Source organism: Siphateles boraxobius, unplaced genomic scaffold (genome assembly GCF_051911475.1).
Source record: "Siphateles boraxobius isolate OS27281-9 unplaced genomic scaffold, OSU_SipBor_1 55, whole genome shotgun sequence".
NCBI lineage: Eukaryota > Metazoa > Chordata > Actinopteri > Cypriniformes > Leuciscidae > Siphateles > Siphateles boraxobius.
This window is the reverse complement of record NW_027509181.1, coordinates 11,756,687-11,779,587: the sequence shown is the minus strand read 5'-3', so window position 1 is coordinate 11,779,587 and position 22,901 is coordinate 11,756,687. Positions and strand designations below refer to the sequence as shown.

The 22,901-nt window shown below is 33.4% G+C and overlaps 1 protein-coding gene across 1 annotated transcript; it reads right to left on the bottom strand.

Moving 5' to 3' along the window:
* Positions 1-14,611: 14,611 nt before the first annotated feature.
* ca15b (carbonic anhydrase XVb) lies at positions 14,612-22,901 on the bottom strand. The gene is made up of 10 exons (XM_077206230.1): positions 22,726-22,901; positions 22,465-22,531; positions 22,338-22,364; positions 22,007-22,177; positions 21,546-21,697; positions 21,395-21,475; positions 21,250-21,322; positions 21,003-21,166; positions 15,173-15,317; positions 14,612-15,097 (listed from the first exon to the last, which is right to left on the bottom strand). Exons 1-10 carry the CDS (start codon positions 22,726-22,728, stop codon positions 15,009-15,011), a joined length of 972 nt encoding a protein of 323 aa, XP_077062345.1. The 5' UTR covers positions 22,729-22,901; the 3' UTR covers positions 14,612-15,008.

The window sequence follows — 22,901 nt, the reverse complement described above, 5'->3', positions numbered from 1 at the left end:
TTTCTACCTAATATATCTTTCTTTCTAACTAATCTTTCTTTCTAACCAATCTATCTATCTTTCTAACTAATCCATCTTTCTTTCTTTCTTTCTTTCTTTCTAACTAATCTATCTTTTTTTCTAACTAATCTATCTTTCTTTTTTTCTAACTAAAGGTTTTTCTTTTTTCTAACTAATATTTCTTTTTCTTTTTTTCTAACTAATCTTTCTTTTTTTCTAACTAAACTTTCTTTCTTTTTTTCTAACTAATCTTTCTCTTTGTTTTTTTCTAACTAATCTTTCTTTCTTTCTTTCTTTCTTTCTTTCTTTCTTTCTTTCTTTCTTTCTTTCTTTCTTTCTTTCATTCTTTCTAACTGATCTCTTTCTTTCTAACTAATTTTTCTTTCTTTCTAACTAATGTCTCTTTCCAACAAATCTTTTTTCTTTTTAACTAATCTTTCTTTCTTTCTAACTAATCTCTCTTTTTCTCTTTCTTTCTATCTAAACTTTTTTCTTTCTTTCTAAGTAATCTTTCTCTTTCTTTTTTCTAACTAATCTTTCTTTTCTTCTATCTTTCTTTCTAACTAATCTTTCTTCCTTTCTATCTAATCTTTCTTTCTTTCTACCTAATCTATCTTTCTTTCTTTCTAACTAATCTTTCTTTCTAACTAATCTATCTTTCTTTCTAACTGATATATCTTTCTTTCTTTCTAACTAATCCATCTTTCTTTCTTTCTTTCTTTCTTTCTTTCTTTCTTTCTTTCTTTCTTTCTTTCTTTCTTTCTTTCTTTTTTCTTTCTTTTTTCTTTCTTTCTAACTAATCTATCTTTCTTTCTTTCTTACTAACTAATCTATCTTTCTTTCTCTCTTTCTAACTACTCTTTCCTTCTTTCTTTCTTTCTTTCTTTCTTTCTTTCTTTCTTTCTTTCTTTCTTTCTTTCTTTCTAACTAATCTATCTATCTTTCTTTCTAACTAATCTTTCTTTTGAACTAATCCATCTTTCTTTCTTTCTTTCTTTCTTTCTAACTAATCTATTTATCCTTCTTTCTTTTTAACTAATCTTTCTTTCTTTCTAACTAATCTTTTTTCTTTCTAACTAATATTTTTTTCTTTCTTTCTAACTAATCTTTCTTTCTTTCTTTCTAACTAATCTATCTCTCTTTCTTTCTTTCTTTCTTTCTTTCTAACTAATCTTTCTTTCTAACTAATCCATATTTCTTTCTTTCTTTCTTTCTTTCTAACTAATCTATCTATCTTTCTTTCTTTCTTTCTAACTAATCTAGTTATCTTTCTTTCTCACTAATCTATCTTTCTTTCTAACTAATCTTTCTTTCTTTCTTTCTTTCTTTCTCTCTTTCTTTCTTTCTTTCTTTCTAACTAATCCATCTTTCTTTCTTTCTTTCTAACTAATCTATCTATCTTTCTTTCTTTCTTTCTAACTAATCTATGTATCTTTCTTTCTTTCTAACTAATCTATATTTCTTTCTTTCTTTCTAACTAATCTTTCTTTCTTTCTTTCTTTCTTTCTTTCTTTCTTTCTTTCTTTCTAACTAATCTATCTTTCTTTCTTTCTTTCTTTCTAAGTATCCTTACTTTCTTTCTTTCTTTCTAACTAATCTATCTTTATTTCTTTCTTTCTAACTAATCTTTCTTTCTAACTAATCCATATTTCTTTCTTTCTTTCTTTCTTTCTTTCTGTATTTCTAACTAATCTATCTATCTTTCTTTCTTTCTAACTAATCTAGTTATCTTTGTAAATCTATCTTTCTTTCTAACTGATATATCTTTCTTTCTAACTAATATATCTTTCTTTCTTTCTAACTAATCTATCTTTCTAACTAATCCATCTTTCTTTCTTTCTTTCTTTCTTTCTTTCTTTCTTTCTTTCTTTCTTTCTTTCTTTCTTTCTTTCTTTCTTTCTTTCTTTCTAACTAATCTATCTATCTTTCTTTCTTACTAACTAATCTATCTTTCTTTCTTTCTTTCTAACTACTCTTTCCTTCTTTCTTTCTTTCTTTCTTTCTTTCTTTCTTTCTTTCTTTCTTTCTTTCTAACTAATCTATCTATCTTTCTTTCTAACTAATCTTTCTTTCGAACTAATCCATCTTTCTTTCTTTCTTTCTTTCTTTCTTTCTTTCTAACTAATCTATTTATCCTTCTTTCTTTTTAACTAATCTTTCTTTCTAACTAATCTTTTTTCTTTCTAACTAATATTTTTTTCTTTCTTTCTAACTAATCTATCTTTCTTTCTTTCTTTCTTTCTAACTAACCTTACTTTCTTTCTTTCTTTCTTTCTAAATAATCTATCTTTCTTTCTTTCTTTCTTTCTTTCTTTCTTTCTTTCTAACTAATCTTTCTTTCTAACTATTCCATATTTCTTTCTTTCTTTCTTTCTTTCTTTCTTTCTTTCTTTCTTTCTTTCTTTCTTTCTTTCTTTCTTTCTTTCTTTCTTTCTTTATTTCTGTATTTCTAACTAATCTTTCTTTCTAACTAATCTATCTTTCTTTCTAACTGATATATCTTTCTTTCTTTCTAACTAATCTATCTTTCTAACTAATCCATCTTTCTTTCTTTCTTTCTTTCTTTCTTTCTTTCTTTCTTTCTTTCTTTCTTTCTTTCTTTCTTTCTTTCTTTCTAACTAATCTATCTTTCTTTCTAACTAATCTATATTTCTTTCTTCCTAACTAACCTTTCTTTCTTTCTAACTAATCTTTCTTTCTTTCTATCTAAACATTTTTCTTTTTCTTTCTCTTTCTTTTTTCTAACTAATCTTTCTTTTTTCTATCTTTCTTTCTAACTAATCTTTCTTTCTAACTGATCTCTTTCTTTCTAACTAATCTTTCTTTTTTTCTACCTAATCTTTCTTTCTTTCTACCTAATATATCTTTCTTTCTAACTAATCTTTCTTTCTAACCAATCTATCTATCTTTCTAACTAATCCATCTTTCTTTCTTTCTTTCTTTCTTTCTAACTAATCTATCTTTTTTTCTAACTAATCTATCTTTCTTTTTTTCTAACTAAAGGTTTTTCTTTTTTCTAACTAATATTTCTTTTTCTTTTTTTCTAACTAATCTTTCTTTTTTTCTAACTAAACTTTCTTTCTTTTTTTCTAACTAATCTTTCTCTTTGTTTTTTTCTAACTAATCTTTCTTTCTTTCTTTCTTTCTTTCTTTCTTTCTTTCATTCTTTCTAACTGATCTCTTTCTTTCTAACTAATTTTTCTTTCTTTCTAACTAATGTCTCTTTCCAACAAATCTTTTTTCTTTTTAACTAATCTTTCTTTCTTTCTAACTAATCTCTCTTTTTTTCTTTCTTTCTATCTAAACTTTTTTCTTTCTTTCTAAGTAATCTTTCTCTTTCTTTTTTCTAACTAATCTTTCTTTTCTTCTATCTTTCTTTCTAACTAATCTTTCTTCCTTTCTATCTAATCTTTCTTTCTTTCTACCTAATCTATCTTTCTTTCTTTCTAACTAATCTTTCTTTCTAACTAATCTATCTTTCTTTCTAACTGATATATCTTTCTTTCTTTCTAACTAATCCATCTTTCTTTCTTTCTTTCTTTCTTTCTTTCTTTCTTTCTTTCTTTCTTTCTTTTTTCTTTCTTTTTTCTTTCTTTCTAACTAATCTATCTTTCTTTCTTTCTTACTAACTAATCTATCTTTCTTTCTCTCTTTCTAACTACTCTTTCCTTCTTTCTTTCTTTCTTTCTTTCTTTCTTTCTTTCTTTCTTTCTAACTAATCTATCTATCTTTCTTTCTAACTAATCTTTCTTTTGAACTAATCCATCTTTCTTTCTTTCTTTCTTTCTTTCTAACTAATCTATTTATCCTTCTTTCTTTTTAACTAATCTTTCTTTCTTTCTAACTAATCTTTTTTCTTTCTAACTAATATTTTTTTCTTTCTTTCTAACTAATCTTTCTTTCTTTCTTTCTAACTAATCTATCTCTCTTTCTTTCTTTCTTTCTTTCTAACTAATCTTTCTTTCTAACTAATCCATATTTCTTTCTTTCTTTCTTTCTTTCTTTCTTTCTAACTAATCTATCTATCTTTCTTTCTTTCTTTCTAACTAATCTAGTTATCTTTCTTTCTCACTAATCTATCTTTCTTTCTAACTAATCTTTCTTTCTTTCTTTCTTTCTTTCTTTCTTTCTTTCTTTCTTTCTTTCTAACTAATCCATCTTTCTTTCTTTCTTTCTAACTAATCTATCTATCTTTCTTTCTTTCTTTCTAACTAATCTATGTATCTTTCTTTCTTTCTAACTAATCTATATTTCTTTCTTTCTTTCTAACTAATCTTTCTTTCTTTCTTTCTTTCTTTCTTTCTTTCTTTCTTTCTAACTAATCTATCTTTCTTTCTTTCTTTCTTTCTTTCTTTCTAAGTATCCTTACTTTCTTTCTTTCTTTCTAACTAATCTATCTTTATTTCTTTCTTTCTAACTAATCTTTCTTTCTAACTAATCCATATTTCTTTCTTTCTTTCTTTCTTTCTGTATTTCTAACTAATCTATCTATCTTTCTTTCTTTCTAACTAATCTAGTTATCTTTGTAAATCTATCTTTCTTTCTAACTGATATATCTTTCTTTCTAACTAATCTTTCTTTCTAACTAATTCACCTTTCTTTCTTTCTTTCTTTCTAACTAATATATCTATCTTTATTTCTTTCTAACTAATCTTCTTTCTTTCTAACTAATCTTCTTTCTTTCTAACTAATCTTTTTTTCTTTCTAACTAATCTATCTTTCTTTCTAACTAATCTATCTTTCTTTCTAACTAATCTTTCTTTCTTTCTTTCTTTCTTTCTTTCTTTCTAACTAATCTATCTTTCTTTCTAAGTAATCTTTCTTTCTAACTATTCCATCTTTCCGTCTTTCTTTCTAACTAATCTTTTTTCTTTTTTCTAACTAATCTTTTTTTCTTTCTCTCTAACTAATCTTTCTTTCTTTCTAACTAATCAATCTATCTTTCTTTCTTTTTTCTAACTAATCTATCTTTCTAACTAATCTTTCTCTTTATTTTTTAAACTAATCTTTCTTTCTTTCTTTCTTTCTTTCTTTCTTTCTTTCTTTCTTTCTTTCTTTCTTTCTTTCTTTCTTTCTTTCTTTCTTTCTAACTAATCTTTCTTTCTAACTGATATTTTTCTTTTTAACTAATCTTTCTTTCTTTTTAACTAATCTTTCTTTCTTTCTAACTAATCTTTCTTTCTAACTAATCTTTTTTATTTCTTTCTAACTAATCTTTCTTTCTAACTAATCTTTTTTATTTCTTTCTAACTAATCTTTCTTTCTTTCTAACTGATTTCTCTTTTTCTAACTAATCTTTCTTTCTAACTAATCTATGTATTTTTTCCTTTCTTTCTTTTTCTTTCTTTCTTTCTTTCTTTCTTTCTTTCTTTCTTTCTTTCTTTCTTTCTTTCTTTCTTTCTTTCTTTCTTTCTTTCTTTCTTTCGTTCTTTCTCTTTCTTTCTGTCTTTCTTTCTCTTTCTTTCTTTCTTTCTTTCGTTCTTTCTCTTTCTTTCTGTCTTTCTTTCTCTTTCTTTCTTTCTTTCTTTCTAACTAATCTTTCTTTCTAACTAATCCATATTTCTTTCTTTCTTTCTAACTAATCTAGTTATCTTTCTTTCTCACTAATCTATCTTTCTTTGTAACTAATCTATATTTCTTTCTTTCTAACTAATCTTTCTTTCTTTCTTTCTAACTAATCTTTCTTTCTTTCTTTCTTTCTTTCTTTCTTTCTTTCTTTCTTTCTTTCTAAGTATCCTTACTTTCTTTCTTTCTTTTTTTCTTTCTTTCTAACTAATCTATCTTTCTTTCTTTCTTTCTAAATAATCTTTCTTTCTAACTAATCCATATTTCTTTCTTTCTTTCTTTCTTTCTTTCTTTCTTTCTTTCTTTTTTTCTTTCTTTCTTTCTTTCTTTCTTTCTTTCTGTATTTCTACCTAATCTATCTATCTTTCTTTCTTTCTAACTAATCTAGTTATCTTTCTTTGTAACTAATCTATCTTTCTTTCTAACTGATATATCTTTCTTTCTAACTAATCTTTCTTTCTAACTATTCATCTTTCTTTCTTTCTTTCTTTCTAACTAATATATATATATATATATATATATATATATATATATATGTATATATCTTTATTTCTTTCTAACTAATCTATATTTCTTTCTTTCTAACTAATCTTCTTTATTTCTAACTAATCTTTTTTTCTTTCTAACTAATCTATCTATCTTTCTTTCTTTCTAACTAATCTATCTTTCTTTCTAACTAATCTTTCTTTCTTTCTTTCTAACTAATCTATCTTTCTTTCTAAGTAATCTTCTTTATTTCTAACTAATCTTTTTTTCTTTCTAACTAATCTATCTATCTTTCTTTCTTTCTAACTAATCTATTTTTCTTTCTAACTATTCCCTCTTTCTGTCTTTCTTTCTAACTAATCTATTTTTCTTTCTAACTATTCCCTCTTTCTGTTTTTCTTTCTAACTAATCTGTCCATATTTCTTTCTTTCTAACTAATCTTTTTTCTTTTTTCTAACTAATCCTTTTTTCTTTCTTTCTAACTAATCTTTCTTTATTTCTAACTAATCAATCTATCTTTCTTTCTTTTTTCTAACTAATCTATCTTTCTTTCTTTCTTTCTTTCTTTCTTTCTTTCTTTCTTTCTTTCTTTCTTTCTTTCTAACTGATCTCTTTCTTTTTAACTAATCTTTCTTTCTTTTTAACTAATCTTTCTTTCTTTCTAACTAATCTTTCTTTCTAACTAATCTTTTTTATTTCTTTCTAACTATTCTTTCTTTCTTTCTTTCTAACTGATCTATCTTTTTCTAACTAATCTTTCTTTCTAAGCTTTCTTTTTAACTAATCTTTTTTTCTTTCTAACTAATCTTTCTTTCTAACTAATCTTTTTTATTTCTTTCTAACTATTCTTTCTTTCTTTCTAACTGATCTATCTTTTTCTAACTAATCTTTCTTTCTAATCTTTCTTTTTAACTAATCTTTCTTTCTAACTAATCTATGCATTTTTTCCTTTCTTTTTCTTTCTTTCTTTCTTTCTTTCTTTCTTTTTCTTTCTTTCTCTTTCTCTCTTTCTTTTTTCTAATTAATCTTTCTTTCTTTCTTTCTTTCTAACTAATCTTTCTTTCTTTCTTTCTTTCTAACTAATCTTTCTTTCTAACTAATCTTTCTTTTATTGAAACTAATCTTTCCATTTATCTAACTAATCTTCTTTTCTTCCTAAATTATCGTTTTCTTGCTTTCTAACTATTCTTTCTTTCTAACTAATCCATCTATCAAACTTTATACTACTTTAACCTTCAAACTATTTTAAACTTCTTCAAACTCTCTGGTCCGGCTTTTTCAAGCCAACTTAAAGTTTATCTCATCAAACTTTTTTTCTAGTTAACAGTTGGAGTTCATATTCAGGTTTTAGATTATATTTAACAAGTATGTATTCATTTGGCCACATCGGGTTAAATGAATCCTTGAAAAGAGTGAATAACTTATTGAGGAATTGGAAATCATTGAACTCTCATGCACAAGGGGAATGTAGTGCGCATGTCAGTTAATAACCACTTAAACTTTATTCTGTCACTCACAAAAAGCAATCACATAGCTCCTGTAAACTAGTGAATGAATAATGGGAACCTTTTTTACATCATTTTGAAACTGTAAGCTTTGGACCCCATTCATAGTAATTGCACGTCAAAGAACTACCTGCGTATTGTTAAAATTTCCTTTGCAGAGGTGGAAAATCATGCTTTGGAAGAATCTAGACCTTCAAGACCTGTTACGGAACAAATAGTCATAAAAAAAGTTTTGTTTCAGAAGCAGTAGAATGTACAGTATTGGAAGAATGTGGATAGTGTGCGTCTCTTAAAGGAACACCCCTTTTTTGTGTGTGGTATTGTCAAATTAGTTTATGGGAATTTCGTAGGATTTTTATACAATGACACAAACTTGTGCGTATGTCGTTGGTATGCCATATTCGTATTGCATTTCTCCCATTCATAGTAATACGAGTCCACTGTCTTTGTAAATTGTGTTTTCTTTCCTCATCTCCCTCTCTCTCACACACAATATTTTACTTTCAGCCCTGTCAGCCCTATCTGAATTAGCCCCGGTGTGGGTCTTAAAGGGATCGTTCCCCAAAAAATGAATATTCTGTCATTACAGTTTTTCTCAATTGCTTTGGCTCAGTTCTCAAATGTTTTTTTTATTTCCCAAAACATTAAGTTCAGATCTCTGAACAATTCGCTTCTTCCTCACATCAGATTGGAATTTCTTATTGATTTGAGCAAATTGCAAATGCTTTGGCACATGTGTGCAAAGAGTACATACAACTGTCTGCAGTTTGGACAACAAATAATTGCATATGGCTTGTTGATCAAAACTGATGACTCGATTCTCACTTACACTGTCAAACACTTCAGAACTTCTCAGACATTTTTTATTGTGTAAGCCATCATAATGATAAAAATTAAACTTTCATATATATTTTAGATTCATTGCACACCAACTGAAATATTTCAGGTGTTTTATTGTTTTAATACTGATGATTTTGGCATACAGCTCATGAAAACCCAAAATTCCTGTCTCAAAAAATTAGCATATTTCATCCGACCAATAAAAGAAGTGTTTTTAATACAAAAAAAAAAGTCAACCTTCAAATATTTATGTTCAGTTATGCACACAATATGTCAATACTTGGTCGGGAATCCTTTTGCAGAAATGACTGCTTCAATCCGGCGTGGCATGGAGGCAATCAGCCTGTGGCACTGCTGAGGTGTTATGGAGGCCCAGGATGCTTCGATAGCGGCCTTAAGCTCATCCAGAGTGTTGGGTCTTGCGTCTCTCAACTTTCTCTTCACAATATCCCACAGATTCTCTATGGGGTTCAGGTCAGGAGAGTTGGCAGGCCAATTGAGCACAGTAATACCATGGTCAGTAAACCATTTACCAGTGGTTTTGGCACTGTGAGCAGGTGCCAGGTCGTGCTGAAAAATGAAATCTTCATCTCCATAAAGCTTTTCAGCAGATGGAAGCATGAAGTGCTCCAAAATCACCTGATAGCTAGCTGCATTGGCCCTGCCCTTGATAAAACACAGTGCACTAACACCAGCGGCTGACATGGCACCCCAGACCATCACTGACTGTGGGTACTTGACACTGGACTTCAGGCATTTTGGCATTTCCTTCTCCCCAGTCTTCCTCCAGACTCTGGCACCTTGATTTCCGAATGACATGCAAAACTGAGCAACAGTCCAGTGCTGCTTCTCTGTAGCCCAGGTCAGGCGCTTCTGCCGCTGTTTCTGGTTCAAAAGTGGCTTGACCTGGGGAATGCGGCACCTGTAGCCCATTTCCTGCACACGCCTGTGCACGGTGGCTCTGGATGTTTCTACTCCAGACTCAGTCCACTGCTTCCGCAGGTCCCCCAAGGTCTGGAATCGGTCCTTCTCCACAATCTTCCTCAGGGTCCGGTCACCTCTTCTCGTTGTGCAGCGTTTTTTGCGACACTTTTTCCTTCCCACAGACTTCCCAATGAGGTGCCTTGATACAGCACTCTGGGAACAGCCTATTTGTTCAGAAATTTCTTTCTGTCTTACCCTCTTGCTTGAGGGTGTCAATGATGGCCTTCTGGACAGCAGTCAGGTTGGCAGTCTTACCCATGATTGCGGTTTTGAGTAATGAAACAGGCTGGGAGTTTTTAAAAGCCTCAGGAATCTTTTGCAGGTGTTTAGAGTTAATTAGTTGATTCAGATGATTAGGTTAATAGCTTGTTTAGAGACCCTTTTCATGATATGCTAATTTTTTGAGACAGGAATTTTGGGTTTTCATGAGCTGTATGCCAAAATCATCAGTATTAAAACAATAAAAGACCTGAAATATTTCAGTTGGTGTGCAATGAATCTAAAATATATGAAAGTTTAATTTTTATCATTACATTATGGAAAATAATTAACTTTATCACAATATGCTAATTTTTTGAGAAGGACCTGTATATATATATATATATAGATTGCCCACAGCACAATCACTGCTGTAGAAGTTTTTGAGAATGGAGGACGTTCACAACCCTGAACTGCAGCAACATGCTCATGGAAGAGCAGTTGGAAGGCGTGTAAGAATACGTGGTGGTGGTAGAGGAAGAAATAATCGAGGAAGAGGTGGAAATAGAAGAGTCAGAGTCTCTGATGAAATCAGAGCCACACTTGTGTGTATATATATATATTTACAGTATAATGACACACACACACACACACACACACACACACACACACACACACACACACACACACACACACACACACACACACACACACACACACACACACACACACACACACGCGCGCGCCAGAGTCGCCATTGGCAAGGTTAGCATCCTTACACAAATATGAAATGTAAAGTGATTCTTGTTACTCTTGTCAGTTACTTACCGTAACATGTACAGTAAATACACTTGTATTGTGTATATACACATGAAGTACAAAAATAAACACTGTAAAAATACAAATGTTCATACACTTTTTTTTCTACATACTATTGACTTTTCTCAACAAATATGAGACTTGTTTACAGTAAATCCTTAAATTTCATGGTTGACTGTTGTGGTGAAAAAACAACTAAACATTTTGACCAGTGTGGCTCACACAATGACAAAAATACTTTAGATTTTGGTGGCCTTGGCCAAATTATTGACACAATAACTAGGTTTTGAAGAATGAATTAAATGTTTTGGGTGAGTAACTACATTTTGCAGACATGCTATAAAGTTTTGAAGTTCCTGCAATCAGTTGTGACATTTGCACTCACAGTTTAGAGAATGTTAAGACTGTTTCGAAAAATGTGCCAAAGCAATTGAGAAAAACTGTAATTACTCACCCTCATGTCGTTCCGAACCCGTAAGACCTTCGTTCATCTTCGGAATACAAATGAAGATATTTTTGATGAAATCTGATGGCTCAAGGGGGCTCCATTGACAGCTATTTAATTAACACTTTGAAGGCCCAGAAAGATAGGAAATACATTGTTAAAATAGTCCATGTGACTACAGTGGTTCAACCTTAATTTTACGAAGCGACAAGAATATTTTTGTGTGCCAAAAAAAACCTAAATATTGACTTTATTCAACAATTTCTTCTTTTCCGTATCAGTCTCCGACGCGCGCTTGTGAGAGCACCACGACGTGTGTGTGTGTGAGATACATATGTCGTCTCATCGTCTGAATTATCCAAACTTTCAAGATGTGTCATGACAATATCACAATGGATGCATCACACACTCTCCTCTTCAGTAGGAATCGCTTGGCACTGAATACATCTACACCACCAGCTTTCCATTGCTCTCTGTATCTCAGAAGCTTGTGGCCGTAGTTGTGTTGCAGCCTCTTCTATCTATTTTAGTTCGTTCTCTGTATATTCTGGTTTGAATAAGTAAGGTTGTGCAAAAAAATACAATTCCTCCTCTGTGTCGAAATTTACATACATAGTTATGAACTGTTTTACGTTGAGCGTGGGTTTTCCTCTGCTTGTAAACAAAGCCCTGCGTTTCTGAGTCATATATCAGAACGGCAGCAAAGAAGAGAAGAAATGGTTGAATAAAGTCGTTATTTTGTTTTTTTTTGGTACGCAAAGTATTCTTGTCGCTTCATAAAATTAAGGTTGAACCACTGTAGTCACATGGACTATTTTAACGATGTCTTTCCTTTCTTTCTGGGCCTTCAAAGTGTTAATTAAATAGCTGTCAAGCCGAGCCAGCAGATTTCATCAAAAATATCTTCATTTGTGTTCCGAAGATGAACAAACGTCTTACGGGTTTGGAACGACGTGAGGGTGAGTAATCAATGACAGAATATTAATTTCTGTGTGAAATATCACTTTAAAAGGGTTTGTCCATGAGGTCCATGTAAGCCCTACCTGAACTAGTCCTGTATCTGCTAATTCAGCAGACGTACCTCAGCCCTGTTGCCTACATTGGCCACACAATGAAAAGAATATAATATTTTATATTGTTCAATATATTTTTTAATAATTAAAAAATATATATTGGAACTTCCTGCTATCATGAGAAAGCAAGCAACCCTTACATAACATAAAAACTGCTTAAACATGAGGGCGAGTAATTAATGACAGAATTAACATTTTTGGGTGAACTAACCCTTTAAATGCATTTGGACTTAATAATCCCAACTGACTGTCAATCCACTGGTTGCACATTCAGCATTCTTTGTTGACAGATACAGTATCAGTTGATATTATGTAACTATGGTCACCCCCTCAAAGGTGGCACTACTGTATTAATAATACAAAGGCATACAAAAGACATCACAGGGGACATCACTGATGTCATTGCGTTTAATAATCAAATTGCCCACATGCGTTTAGAAAATATTTCCTCTCTTGTAATGAGTTTCGACCTGCAGTAATAATGTGGCCATATGAAACATCAGCTGGCAAAGGAAATTCATACAAAGGCCAACCCATTTGAGCCACATGGGACGGAAATGTAATATTTCAAGTGACCTTTATGTTCAACACCCACACATCTCATTCCAAATGTTATCTATTTGTCCTGACACGATTTGAAAATTGGGTACTAATGCACTATTCTATGGCAAGTATATAAAAGTATATAATAGAAGTATAAACAGTGTGAGAAGTGTATTAACACTGAAAATTCCAAAAAGAAAATGCACCAAAAGATGTAAGGCACTTCATGCAAATTATCTTATAAAAATGAATATACTAGACTATATAGTAAATTGTTCATATAATGTCATTTGGGATGCAGTCTTGAGACATTTTAGAAGACGGACCATATGGACAATTTGACATTACAGAATACAAAACAGAATATACAACAGAATTTCAATCACCCCATCCACCCCCATCCTACCACACCCCTAGACATACACAGCGTCGCCGTCAGGACAAAAAAACTCAAACCCCACTACACATAACAGGGATAATAAAGTGTGGTTGTGCATACTGTGACAGTCCATCTAGAAAGAAAGTGCGTGGTGCTATTTAAAGCACTGTCCTGCAGGTAACTTCTTATTCATCAATGTAATGCTAGTTGGATTGAATGACTTGCTGGCTTGATTTGTTTGGAAGGAAGGTAACCTAAACCTTCTCCCTGATGGCAACACCTCATATGCCTGGTGTAGGGGGTGTGACATATCTTTATTAATCCCCGCCGTCGGTGTATGAATGCGTGAGTGAATGGGTGAATGTGAGGCAACATGTAAAGCGCTTTGGTGGCCATTGGGTCTGTGAAAGCGCTAAATAAATGCCCCTCAATCAGCCATTTATATTTCTGTTTACAGTCATTTGTTATCAGTCTAATCTCCTGAGTTGCTTTCATTTTAAGCCTGTCTCGCTGTTCAAAAGCTCTCCTTTTCCTGTGCAATGCAACTATGTCATTTGGAAATACTCAAAAGTTTTTTCTGGGATTATACAGACTATAAGGTAAGAATTTGTGAACTATCAAAACTTAGAAAATGAGACCTTCCCTGACATCCTAGGTTGTCTTTAAAAGCCTGTAAACAAATTTATATGAAGTCTTTTGCAGGAAAAAAAAAATCAAGTGTGACATTTATGAGCACACCATAGAGCCTTCCATACAATGACGTGAACACAGCTTAATCGTTTGTTTCATGACATTTACCATGATTTTTCATCTTTAACAGTATAGCTGCAAAGGTATTTCCAACTTGTTTTACCCCTCAAGCAAAGAACTTCGACATAATTAGTATATCAGGGCAATGAATCACCTTCAGTCTCCTGTTTGTACTTTACGTGTACAAGTGTAAGTGCAAGCAGTAAGTAGCTGGCTGCAATTCACTTAACAGCCACCAGTCATCACTAATGACTCGGGTTTCTAATTCTACATATAGCCCCAAAAACTTTTTTTTTTATAAATATACAGATTCTTTATCACTCCCCTTACCTTAAAACCACCATAACGCAATGCTTAAATTTAAATCTGAGACAAGATACCATTTAAAAAAGGTCAAATATGAAATTAGTTCTGCTTTGACAAAGTAACCTCATGTATGCTAATCTAGTGCTACATCTCCCTAGCACTAATATTTTTAAAGGGTTCTAGACCATTACAGCACTCAAAGGCAAATCAAAACCACTAGGTTGATGTGGAATCAATTCAATCATCTGCAGTTAAAATGACTTTGAAAAAGACAAAACAATGTAAACCGATAAATTTGATACAATTAGTAACTTTAATGAATTTTTCCCCCCTCAAGACAATAATTTGCATTAAAAAAAAGCAAGGAGTAAAAATCTCAAATGACTGTTTGAATACTACACTGAAGCATTTTGACATTCATATATTAGACAATGACACTTGAAGGGATTAGGGAAAAAAACCTTGTGTAGTACTCAACCCGATCTCATGAAATTTGTCTCTAAAGCACGCATTGTATAAATTGCATGATAATACAATGCGTACTATAGAGACGCATTTCATAAGAATCAGCTTGTGCACTACAAACAAATCCAAACTTTAGTGAAAACCTACAAAATAGCCATGAGTGGAACGTCAAAAGAATCATACAGTTTTACCTTTCTGGGGAGAAAAACAGTTTTTTTCCTCCTAAAGCCACAATTAAATCAATGTCCTTCACCCTCAGCCTGCTTTCCATTTCAAACGGCAAAGCTGACACTGTAGTCAAATATTAAAATAAGTGCATTTAAAAGTCAAAACACATGCTCAAATGTTTTTCAAAACTGTGCACCAAATCAAACACTTCTATAAAACACAACTACAACCAAATGCTCAAGACCTTCAGTGCAAAACCTGGGAGAAATTCACACTTCCGTATGAAACAGTTGCAGGAAACAAGCTGAGAGCGAGGAAACTAGCATTTAGCTGAAAAAACACTGAAATCTTTCCAAAACAATATTAAACCTTGACAATTTTTTTTTTTTTTTTTTACATCTGTTAAAATTTCAAGGGAATATTATACCATCAGGTCTAAAGACATAAGTTCAAAAGTACCTTCATTTTTAATGCACCGGTTTTAGAACAAAGGTAGGATGCAGTACAGGAGTACGAGACTCAGAAGTGGGCGCGCGAGAGCCTGGGATGGGTTTGTTGCTGTTGATGTAGTTGTTTTTGCAGATGTTGATGTCGGTTTAGTAGGATTTGTGGTTGATGTAGTTGGTTTTATGGTTGGTGTAGTTGGTTTTAGTAGGCCAGAAGTGTTGGTACCAGCTACCTGTGACATCACAATCCTGCCATTGAGGGGCTGAACACCCCGGAAAGTGTTGGTCATTAGAGGAGAATTGGTGGTCTTGTTGATGTAGACAGTCTTTGTGAAGAGCTCAATCTAGAAAAAAAACAAAAAGCAACTGAAGATGTTGAGAAAATATGTCTCAAGAATTGAGGCCTAAATTAAAAATAAATAATTCCATCCATTTGGACTGCAGCTAAATGCACTTAATGTGATGCATATGACAGTTATACCAAAGACTATAGAATTACATGCCTCAAGGCACACCATGTAATTTTTCGCCGCTAGAGGTCACTTATTCAAAACAAAGGCGTGGCTTGATGACACCTTGATTTGGCGGAATCATGGGAGTCGTCTTCACCTCTACAGCCAGTGGAGAATACGACGGGACTCGTGCAGAAGTCATATTCACGGATGACCGGTAATGTATTAAAGATTTAATAATGTTACAAAACCTGGAGCAGATCTAGGCAGCTGGAGCGATTGCTAATGAGAGACGAGCGTGAGACACGGCTCGAGAGCAGTGGAGCTTTTATTACGCCGCAGACGCCACTTCAGCTTCTTATTGTCATGCACATGTATGGGGGTAGAATTGTTGCATTATTCCAAATAAATAGATTATGATCCACAAATAAATGTAAAGAGTTTCACAAAGAATTATAAACTCACAAATAAATAGAATGAGATTTGCAAATAAAAAATATATTTACAAATGTTGTTTATGCCACAAACACAACTCTGCCTGGCATTTATTTGTGAACCGTTTTTTGTGCATTTGTGAATCGGTTCTTGTGCATTTGTAAATCCCCTCACGCATTTGAGAATTTTGAAACACTTCTAGTGTCAACGTGCAGACAAATCCACAAATAAGTGGACTCCACCCACCCTTTACTAAAGCCAATCAGATAACGGCCACATTGAGCTGACCAATCGTAGCACGTTCTCGCTACAACCAATCACGTTAGGCTTTACACTCGGGGTGAGAACTGGATCTGATTAATTTTGCAGATATTTGCACCCCTGAAAGCAGCTGTAATGGGAGCTGTTTATGTGGTTAAAACACCCCGTTTCCAAGAGACTGTTGGGAGTTTAAGGCTTCTTTGTATTTATTATTAACTCAGGATTACACACAAATGATCATCACAGATCCCAAGCATCTTAACACCCTCTCTACCGGAGTTAAGCTCCGCGTCAAAAGCAAATAGCAGATTATCTTCCCTGCCGTAGCAGTTTCAAATCATGTAACATGTTTGCAATGTTAACACATTTTGCCCATGACGTCTGTTTTCTTACCTGAAGATATATGACGTATAATCTTCTTTATCGACTATGCTGGCTACATGAAAATTCATAATTCGTGATAGTGTCTACTGGACGCGGCGCTACACGATGATTCACTGATAGTAAACGGATGCCCGTTCTTCTGGAGTACCGGCTACTACAAGCAACTACAGAAGACATCATTTACTCCATTGTCCAATGTAGAAAGCCTCGCACGGGGTAGACACGATGTAATAAATTACAAAACGATGATTTTGTCTTTTAAAGCACAATCGTTGTGACAAATAGCTAGCTATAGGACACAACATTATGTACAAGACAAAATATTATGTACAAGACAAAATGTCAGCCCAAATGACCATCATTGAAGATGTAACAGCGTGTAGACATCTTTTATTTGTGACATCAGATTGAGTGGATTATGCAATGCTGAAAAAATACATATTTGCATTTATATTGGATGCTGTAAGTAACTTTTACAATACAATATTATTAAGTCTGAGTCATATGAAATATTTATGTGATCAAGCGTTTTAACGGATAAATTCAAATCGCTTGTCTGCTGGGCATTTCACTTTTAAATGCATGTTATATATTTAATCATTAGATCCACGGACCTGCTTTTTAAAACTTGAATGAAGAAGTGGGAAAAGCTGTTGTGACAGTAATTTCCCCAATATTACACAAACTCACGAATTTTTTCCCGAGGTTGAATCCAGTTATTCATTATTCAGCAACGTATTGATGCTTTTCTGTTTTATCATGAATAACGTGATGCTTCCATAACACGTTGTTCCCATAACATAAGCGCTGTTTCTCTGGCATTTTCAAAGGCTCATAGAAATGTGTCTTTGCTTGATACACAGTCTAATGGTCTAACCCTAACGAAATCCAAATTATAAACATTTTACTTAAGCAATATTATGGGCCTTATAGCCTTACACTTCCTATTTGAGCCAATGCAGATGAACGAGCAAAGTTATTTCAGGGCAAGACCACTCTGATTGTAAAGCCTAACGTGATTGGTTGTAGCGAGAACGTGCTACAATTGGTCAGCTCAATGTTGCCATTATATGATTGCCTTGAGTAAACGGTGGGTGGAGTCCACTTATTTGTGGATTTGTCTGCACGTCGACGCTAGAAGAGCTTCAAAATCCACAAATGCGTGAGGGGATTTACAAACGCACTGAAACCGATTCACAAATGCACAAAAAACGGTTCACAAATAAATGCCAGGCAGAGTTGCGTTTGTGGTATAAACATTTATAAATATATTTTTTATTTGCAAATCTCATTCTATTTATTTGTGAGTTTTATAATTCTTTGTGAAACTTTACATTTATTTGTGAATTTTATATATTTTTGTAAATCTCTTTATATTTATTTGTGGATCATAATACATTTATTTGTGGATCTTAATCTATTTATTTGGATTAACGCAACAATTCTACCCCCATACACATGTGGGGTAACGCAACCCTGTTTGATCATATTAAATACTCAAACGTATGTTGAAAGTTATGATGCTTCTGTGCATTTGCTCAGCAGCTACTATGAGACACTTGTATCACTACAGTTAACTATATCAATATTCAGCATGGTAAATGGTAGCCTACTCGCGCTAAATCGAGAAAATGAGATTTAAACAAAGACGGTTGAGCTAGATTAGTTTTCGGTCAATGGATGCATCCAAACAGTTGCTGACCTTTCTAATAAAACAATACATTAAAGCGTCTGGTGTTTACATGGTTTCTGCAAAATAAAACCAGAAATCGAGGGTAACGCGGGTTTGATGTCACTCATAGGCGACGCAGGAACATGGTCCATGTCATGGTTAAAACTGCGTGTTTCTCTGGATTTAAACATTCTTGGAAAAATGTAAGCACACAATTATATAACAGTTCTAGTGGCTTTTGCATATTTTAATCAAATCTTACAAAGTGTGCCTAAAGGGACTTTGGTTATACATAAAAGAAAGGGGTAAGACTTCTACACTCAGGGGTTAAAGTGGGCCGGAACTGCTTTCCGGCACCTCAGATAAATTATTAAATAAATATTCATTAATCGCAACGAATCTCGCTGGACCCGAGATGGACCGACCTCCCTTCCTCCCCGCGAGTGATTATAAATGCGTGAAATGCACTCACGGTGGTTGAGCGCGGTAAAGTTAGTTTAATGTTCGATATTTCGACGGACATTGTTTTCCCTTGCCACTGTTCTAGGGTCGGCAGTCTTACAACGATATCAATAGCAGGATTAGTTTTAATATCATGTAACCATTATCGACATTTAATATTCGTTCAAAATTACTGTGCATTAATGCTGCATATTTATACCTGATAATGCTGAACACTTTTCCACAACGCATGCCTAAGGGAACGTCTGCCAATTCCACTAACTGCGTTAAACGTAGCCTAAAATTTGTATTTAAAATTGAGTTTCAAAATCCAAAGCTTGTAGAAAGTTCCTATTGGCAATGCTGACCTGGTAGCCTTGAGTATATTAACTTATCTAAGAAAATGCTTCATAACACTCATCAGTTGAGCCTATGTTTACTTTCTTCACTGACACAGACGAAAATGAAAAGACTATCAGTCAAAGTTCAGCTTTAGGAGGGGAAGTAGTAAGGCAGGATAAGGAGACTGAGAGAAAAAGAAAGATTAAGATGAGAGAGCAGGTATTGACAAATAATCTAATAAACACTGACATGGTTTTAAAGCTATTTATCGATTTTTTTTTGGCCTTCAAAAGTCTTAAATTGCACATACGTAGGTCAGAGAAATCAATTTTCTCGGGGGAGCTTGCCCCCGAACTACCTCACATTTAAACGCACATGTCTGTGGGGGGTAATGTGTGCTGATGTGGCTACAATGCCAGGGCTCAATTTTTGGCCCAGTGTTCAGCAATTTTAACATAGTATCGTCATCGTATCAGTGTTAATGGACCAAAATAAAACCATTAAAATATCAAGTAAATGAGTATTGTGATATGTGGTGCCACAGAGACACTCTTGTCCCAAAAAGTATTGCTATACCACGATACTTAATATGTTGTCCCACGTAGAGTCATTTTTCCCTGTTGCACCAACACAGGGTTGAGGGTTCCCCCACCTGCAAATCCCACTTTAACCTCTGTCTACACTTGTATAGTTTTGCATAGTTTAACTATTTGCATAGATTAAGTTTTCAAAATGCATTTAGGCTATTAAAATTGCTTAGTTATTGGGTCTCATTTATGAAAAACATTGACAAGAAAACAAATTATAGTATAGCCATTTCCACGCAAAATATATGGTTATCAGCTGTTATCAATAAGGACTTGTATAGGCCTACACAAGTTTGAGGTAGCGTGATTTGCGAATAGTAAATCTACTGGCAAACTGACAACTGAAGCTCAATCGATCATTACCGCTAAGATTAGAACCGTCAAATTAAATTAGAATAGATGGGTGTGGTTTAAAAAAACAACAACTATGCGTCAAGCAGTATAGGCTACTCTCGTTTTTGGGACTAACGCATTGAAGTTCTTTATATCTTTATTAAATCCAACTGATCGCGCAGGGGCCTCATGCGCACATACCATATATGTTCTAGTGTTGCTAAGCTGACATTTCCATTAATCAAATTGAAATGCAGTCAACCAAATAAAACATCTATTTTGTTCCACCCTTAAACACTTTGGTTGTAACCAAGACTCGAAGAACTTTCGTTTCCGACACACACTGTAAAGCAGTAGACCAATCACAACAGACTGGGCCATCTGACCAATCAGAGCAGAGTAGTCTGTGAAAAGGAGGGGCTTAGAGAGACTAAATCTGGGACGCATTTCCTGAAAGCATCGTTAGCCAACTACGGTCGCAAGTTCTGTCGTTATTAGAATTCAACGAATCTGGTTTTCCCAAAACTATAGTTGTAACGACATTCGCAAAACAGCATTGCAAAGTTGTGTAGTTGGAACGACAGCTCACGACCTGTGGTTAGAAGTATAGTGTCTTGCTTGCATGTAGCCTCAAATCCTTATCTTGAGCCAAAAAGCTAGTTGACATTCAGTACAATCTATACAGTTTATTTAGAATACATTAAATGTTGACAAAATTAGACGCAAATTCTATTTATAAGCACCGTTTTTGAAGAGTGTGCATAAACTCGTTCTTGCTTACTAGAGCACATGATTTAATTTGGAAATAAAGCTAAATAAATGAGAAAAAATTGAAATGGTCCTCAAGTGCCATGTACTCAATTTGTAGCACAACATCTAGCTTTAATTCGATCTCAAACAGATTCATTAAATTATTACTTCATGTGCTGGACATCATTAACGAAGGTGGTTGAACGACCAATTTGCAAAATAGCCCTGACTAGCTAGTAGATTTCTTCAAAGATGCATCATACTATGGTAGTTAAGCAGAGAGTTGCTCATTGTACAAGAAACGCATCCCTGGATGAAAACTGTACAAATCAAAGACATAAAACTAAATATTTTGGGCGGCTATAGATTTACCAAATCTTGGCTGACTTTGATGGGATCTTTAAAGATGGTCCACACAACACCTTCAGTGCAGTTTGGTGTGGTCAAGGAGCCCATATAACGGTAATATTTCGTCCGGTCCACTCCAGGCAGCAGATCATTCATGGAGATATTGTGGGAAATGCGTGCTACATCACCTTAGACAAAATTAATACATTTATAAACATTACCAGCATCTTTTATGCAACCACTTCCTCATAGTCTAGGATCATGGCCAAACCTGCATTGGCAATTTTCTGAAGATAAGATGTTAAGTTCTTCCAGCTCGTCGGTTTCCCAATGTCTTTAGTGGCCTGTGGGTGACATTTCAATTAAACATATAGAAATAGTTTCTCCAAATATGAGAGAAGGAGAAGGCAACGTACCTCAATAAAGACACCAAGAACTGCCAGTTCTGAATCACCAGACACGCTGCCATTATGCCCGGCTGTATTTACGACATGCAACTGAGACGCAAGACCTTTCATAAGACCAGTAATAAAAACAAAGCTTTATTGCATTACATAATCTTCATACCTCCATAGGGTATCGTTTGCCATCCACAGTGTGTTCAGATCCAAACAGTGCACTGCTGTTACCCCAGTGGAGATGAAAATGCTGGCTGGTAAACAAGCCTGGCAGATCACCTCCTTCCACATGCATTCTCTTGCGATCAAGTGTAACTTTAACTGAATTGAAACCACAACAAATTGACCAGTGAAATTCTGTTCCAACACAGTTTATCTTTCGCATAACAGCATTCTAAAAACATGGCAATCAAGTTAAAAGTTAAACTTAAAAACAACAACAGGTAGAGCTTTCATTTTCTTCCACTGTCCTGGGGTGCGGGCCAAATTTGCCTCAAGTTTCATGCCAGAACTATTGTTGGCTTTGGGAAATGCACCCCTTTTAAACCCCTTGTGTTTTAAACACAAAGAAAGCCTGTCTTGCTCAAAACTAGAATAAAACCATTTAAGACAATAAAGAGATCTACTCACTTGTCTTGCCAGTGTTTTTAATCTCAGTCAAGGTCGTTTTGTCATCATAGCCAGTGAAGTTGAAAGAGGTCAGACTAGCATTAGCTCGGACATTGGCGGCTATGATGTTTATTGGAGACTGTTGATTGCCATTACAGTCTTTACTTGCAATTCTGGGCCAAGTGACGTCATCTGAAATGCAAACATTTTATTTAAACATCTTCACCCTGTTAACATTGAAGCATTTTGTTTACTTATTCAGATTTAACACATTTTTATAATATAAACATCTTTGTTGTAGCTAAGCCTACATCTTTATGGTGTAATTTAGGTTAACATGATGGGAACTTACTACAGGATGGCCTGTTATAGCACCACGCTTAAAAAAAAAAAGAAAAGGCAAATGTACATTAATGTTTGAAACATGACATTACAAACTACAGTGACATTAATCAGAGGAATGACGAACAAACACTCACGCACAGAAGATGATGCAGTGTGCACCATCAGCAACAGACAAGCAAGGCAGGCCATGATAGCATTCATCTAAAAAAAAACACACAAAAAAAAACATCAGAAGTAATGCAAACTCTCAGTTCTGTTACGTAATTTTCAGTTAAATGGTTTCATCAATGCAAAGTTCTTTCCCAGGACAAAACAATAACATTTAAGCATTACACAGATTACATTTGTTATAGGCGTTTCTTTTTACACTACATTTTTATGAACGCTTATCTTACCATATTAGTCAGTTAAAGTAACTTCACCAGTCTGCAAATATTGCACTTGACTACCTCTCTTCTGATTAAAGCCAAAAGCTGGTTCCTGTATTGAAACTGCAAAACCTTGTTAGAGCCCCACCATATATAAAAGCTTTATTCTCAAAGACTTTTAAAGTCCTGAAATGTGCAAAGAC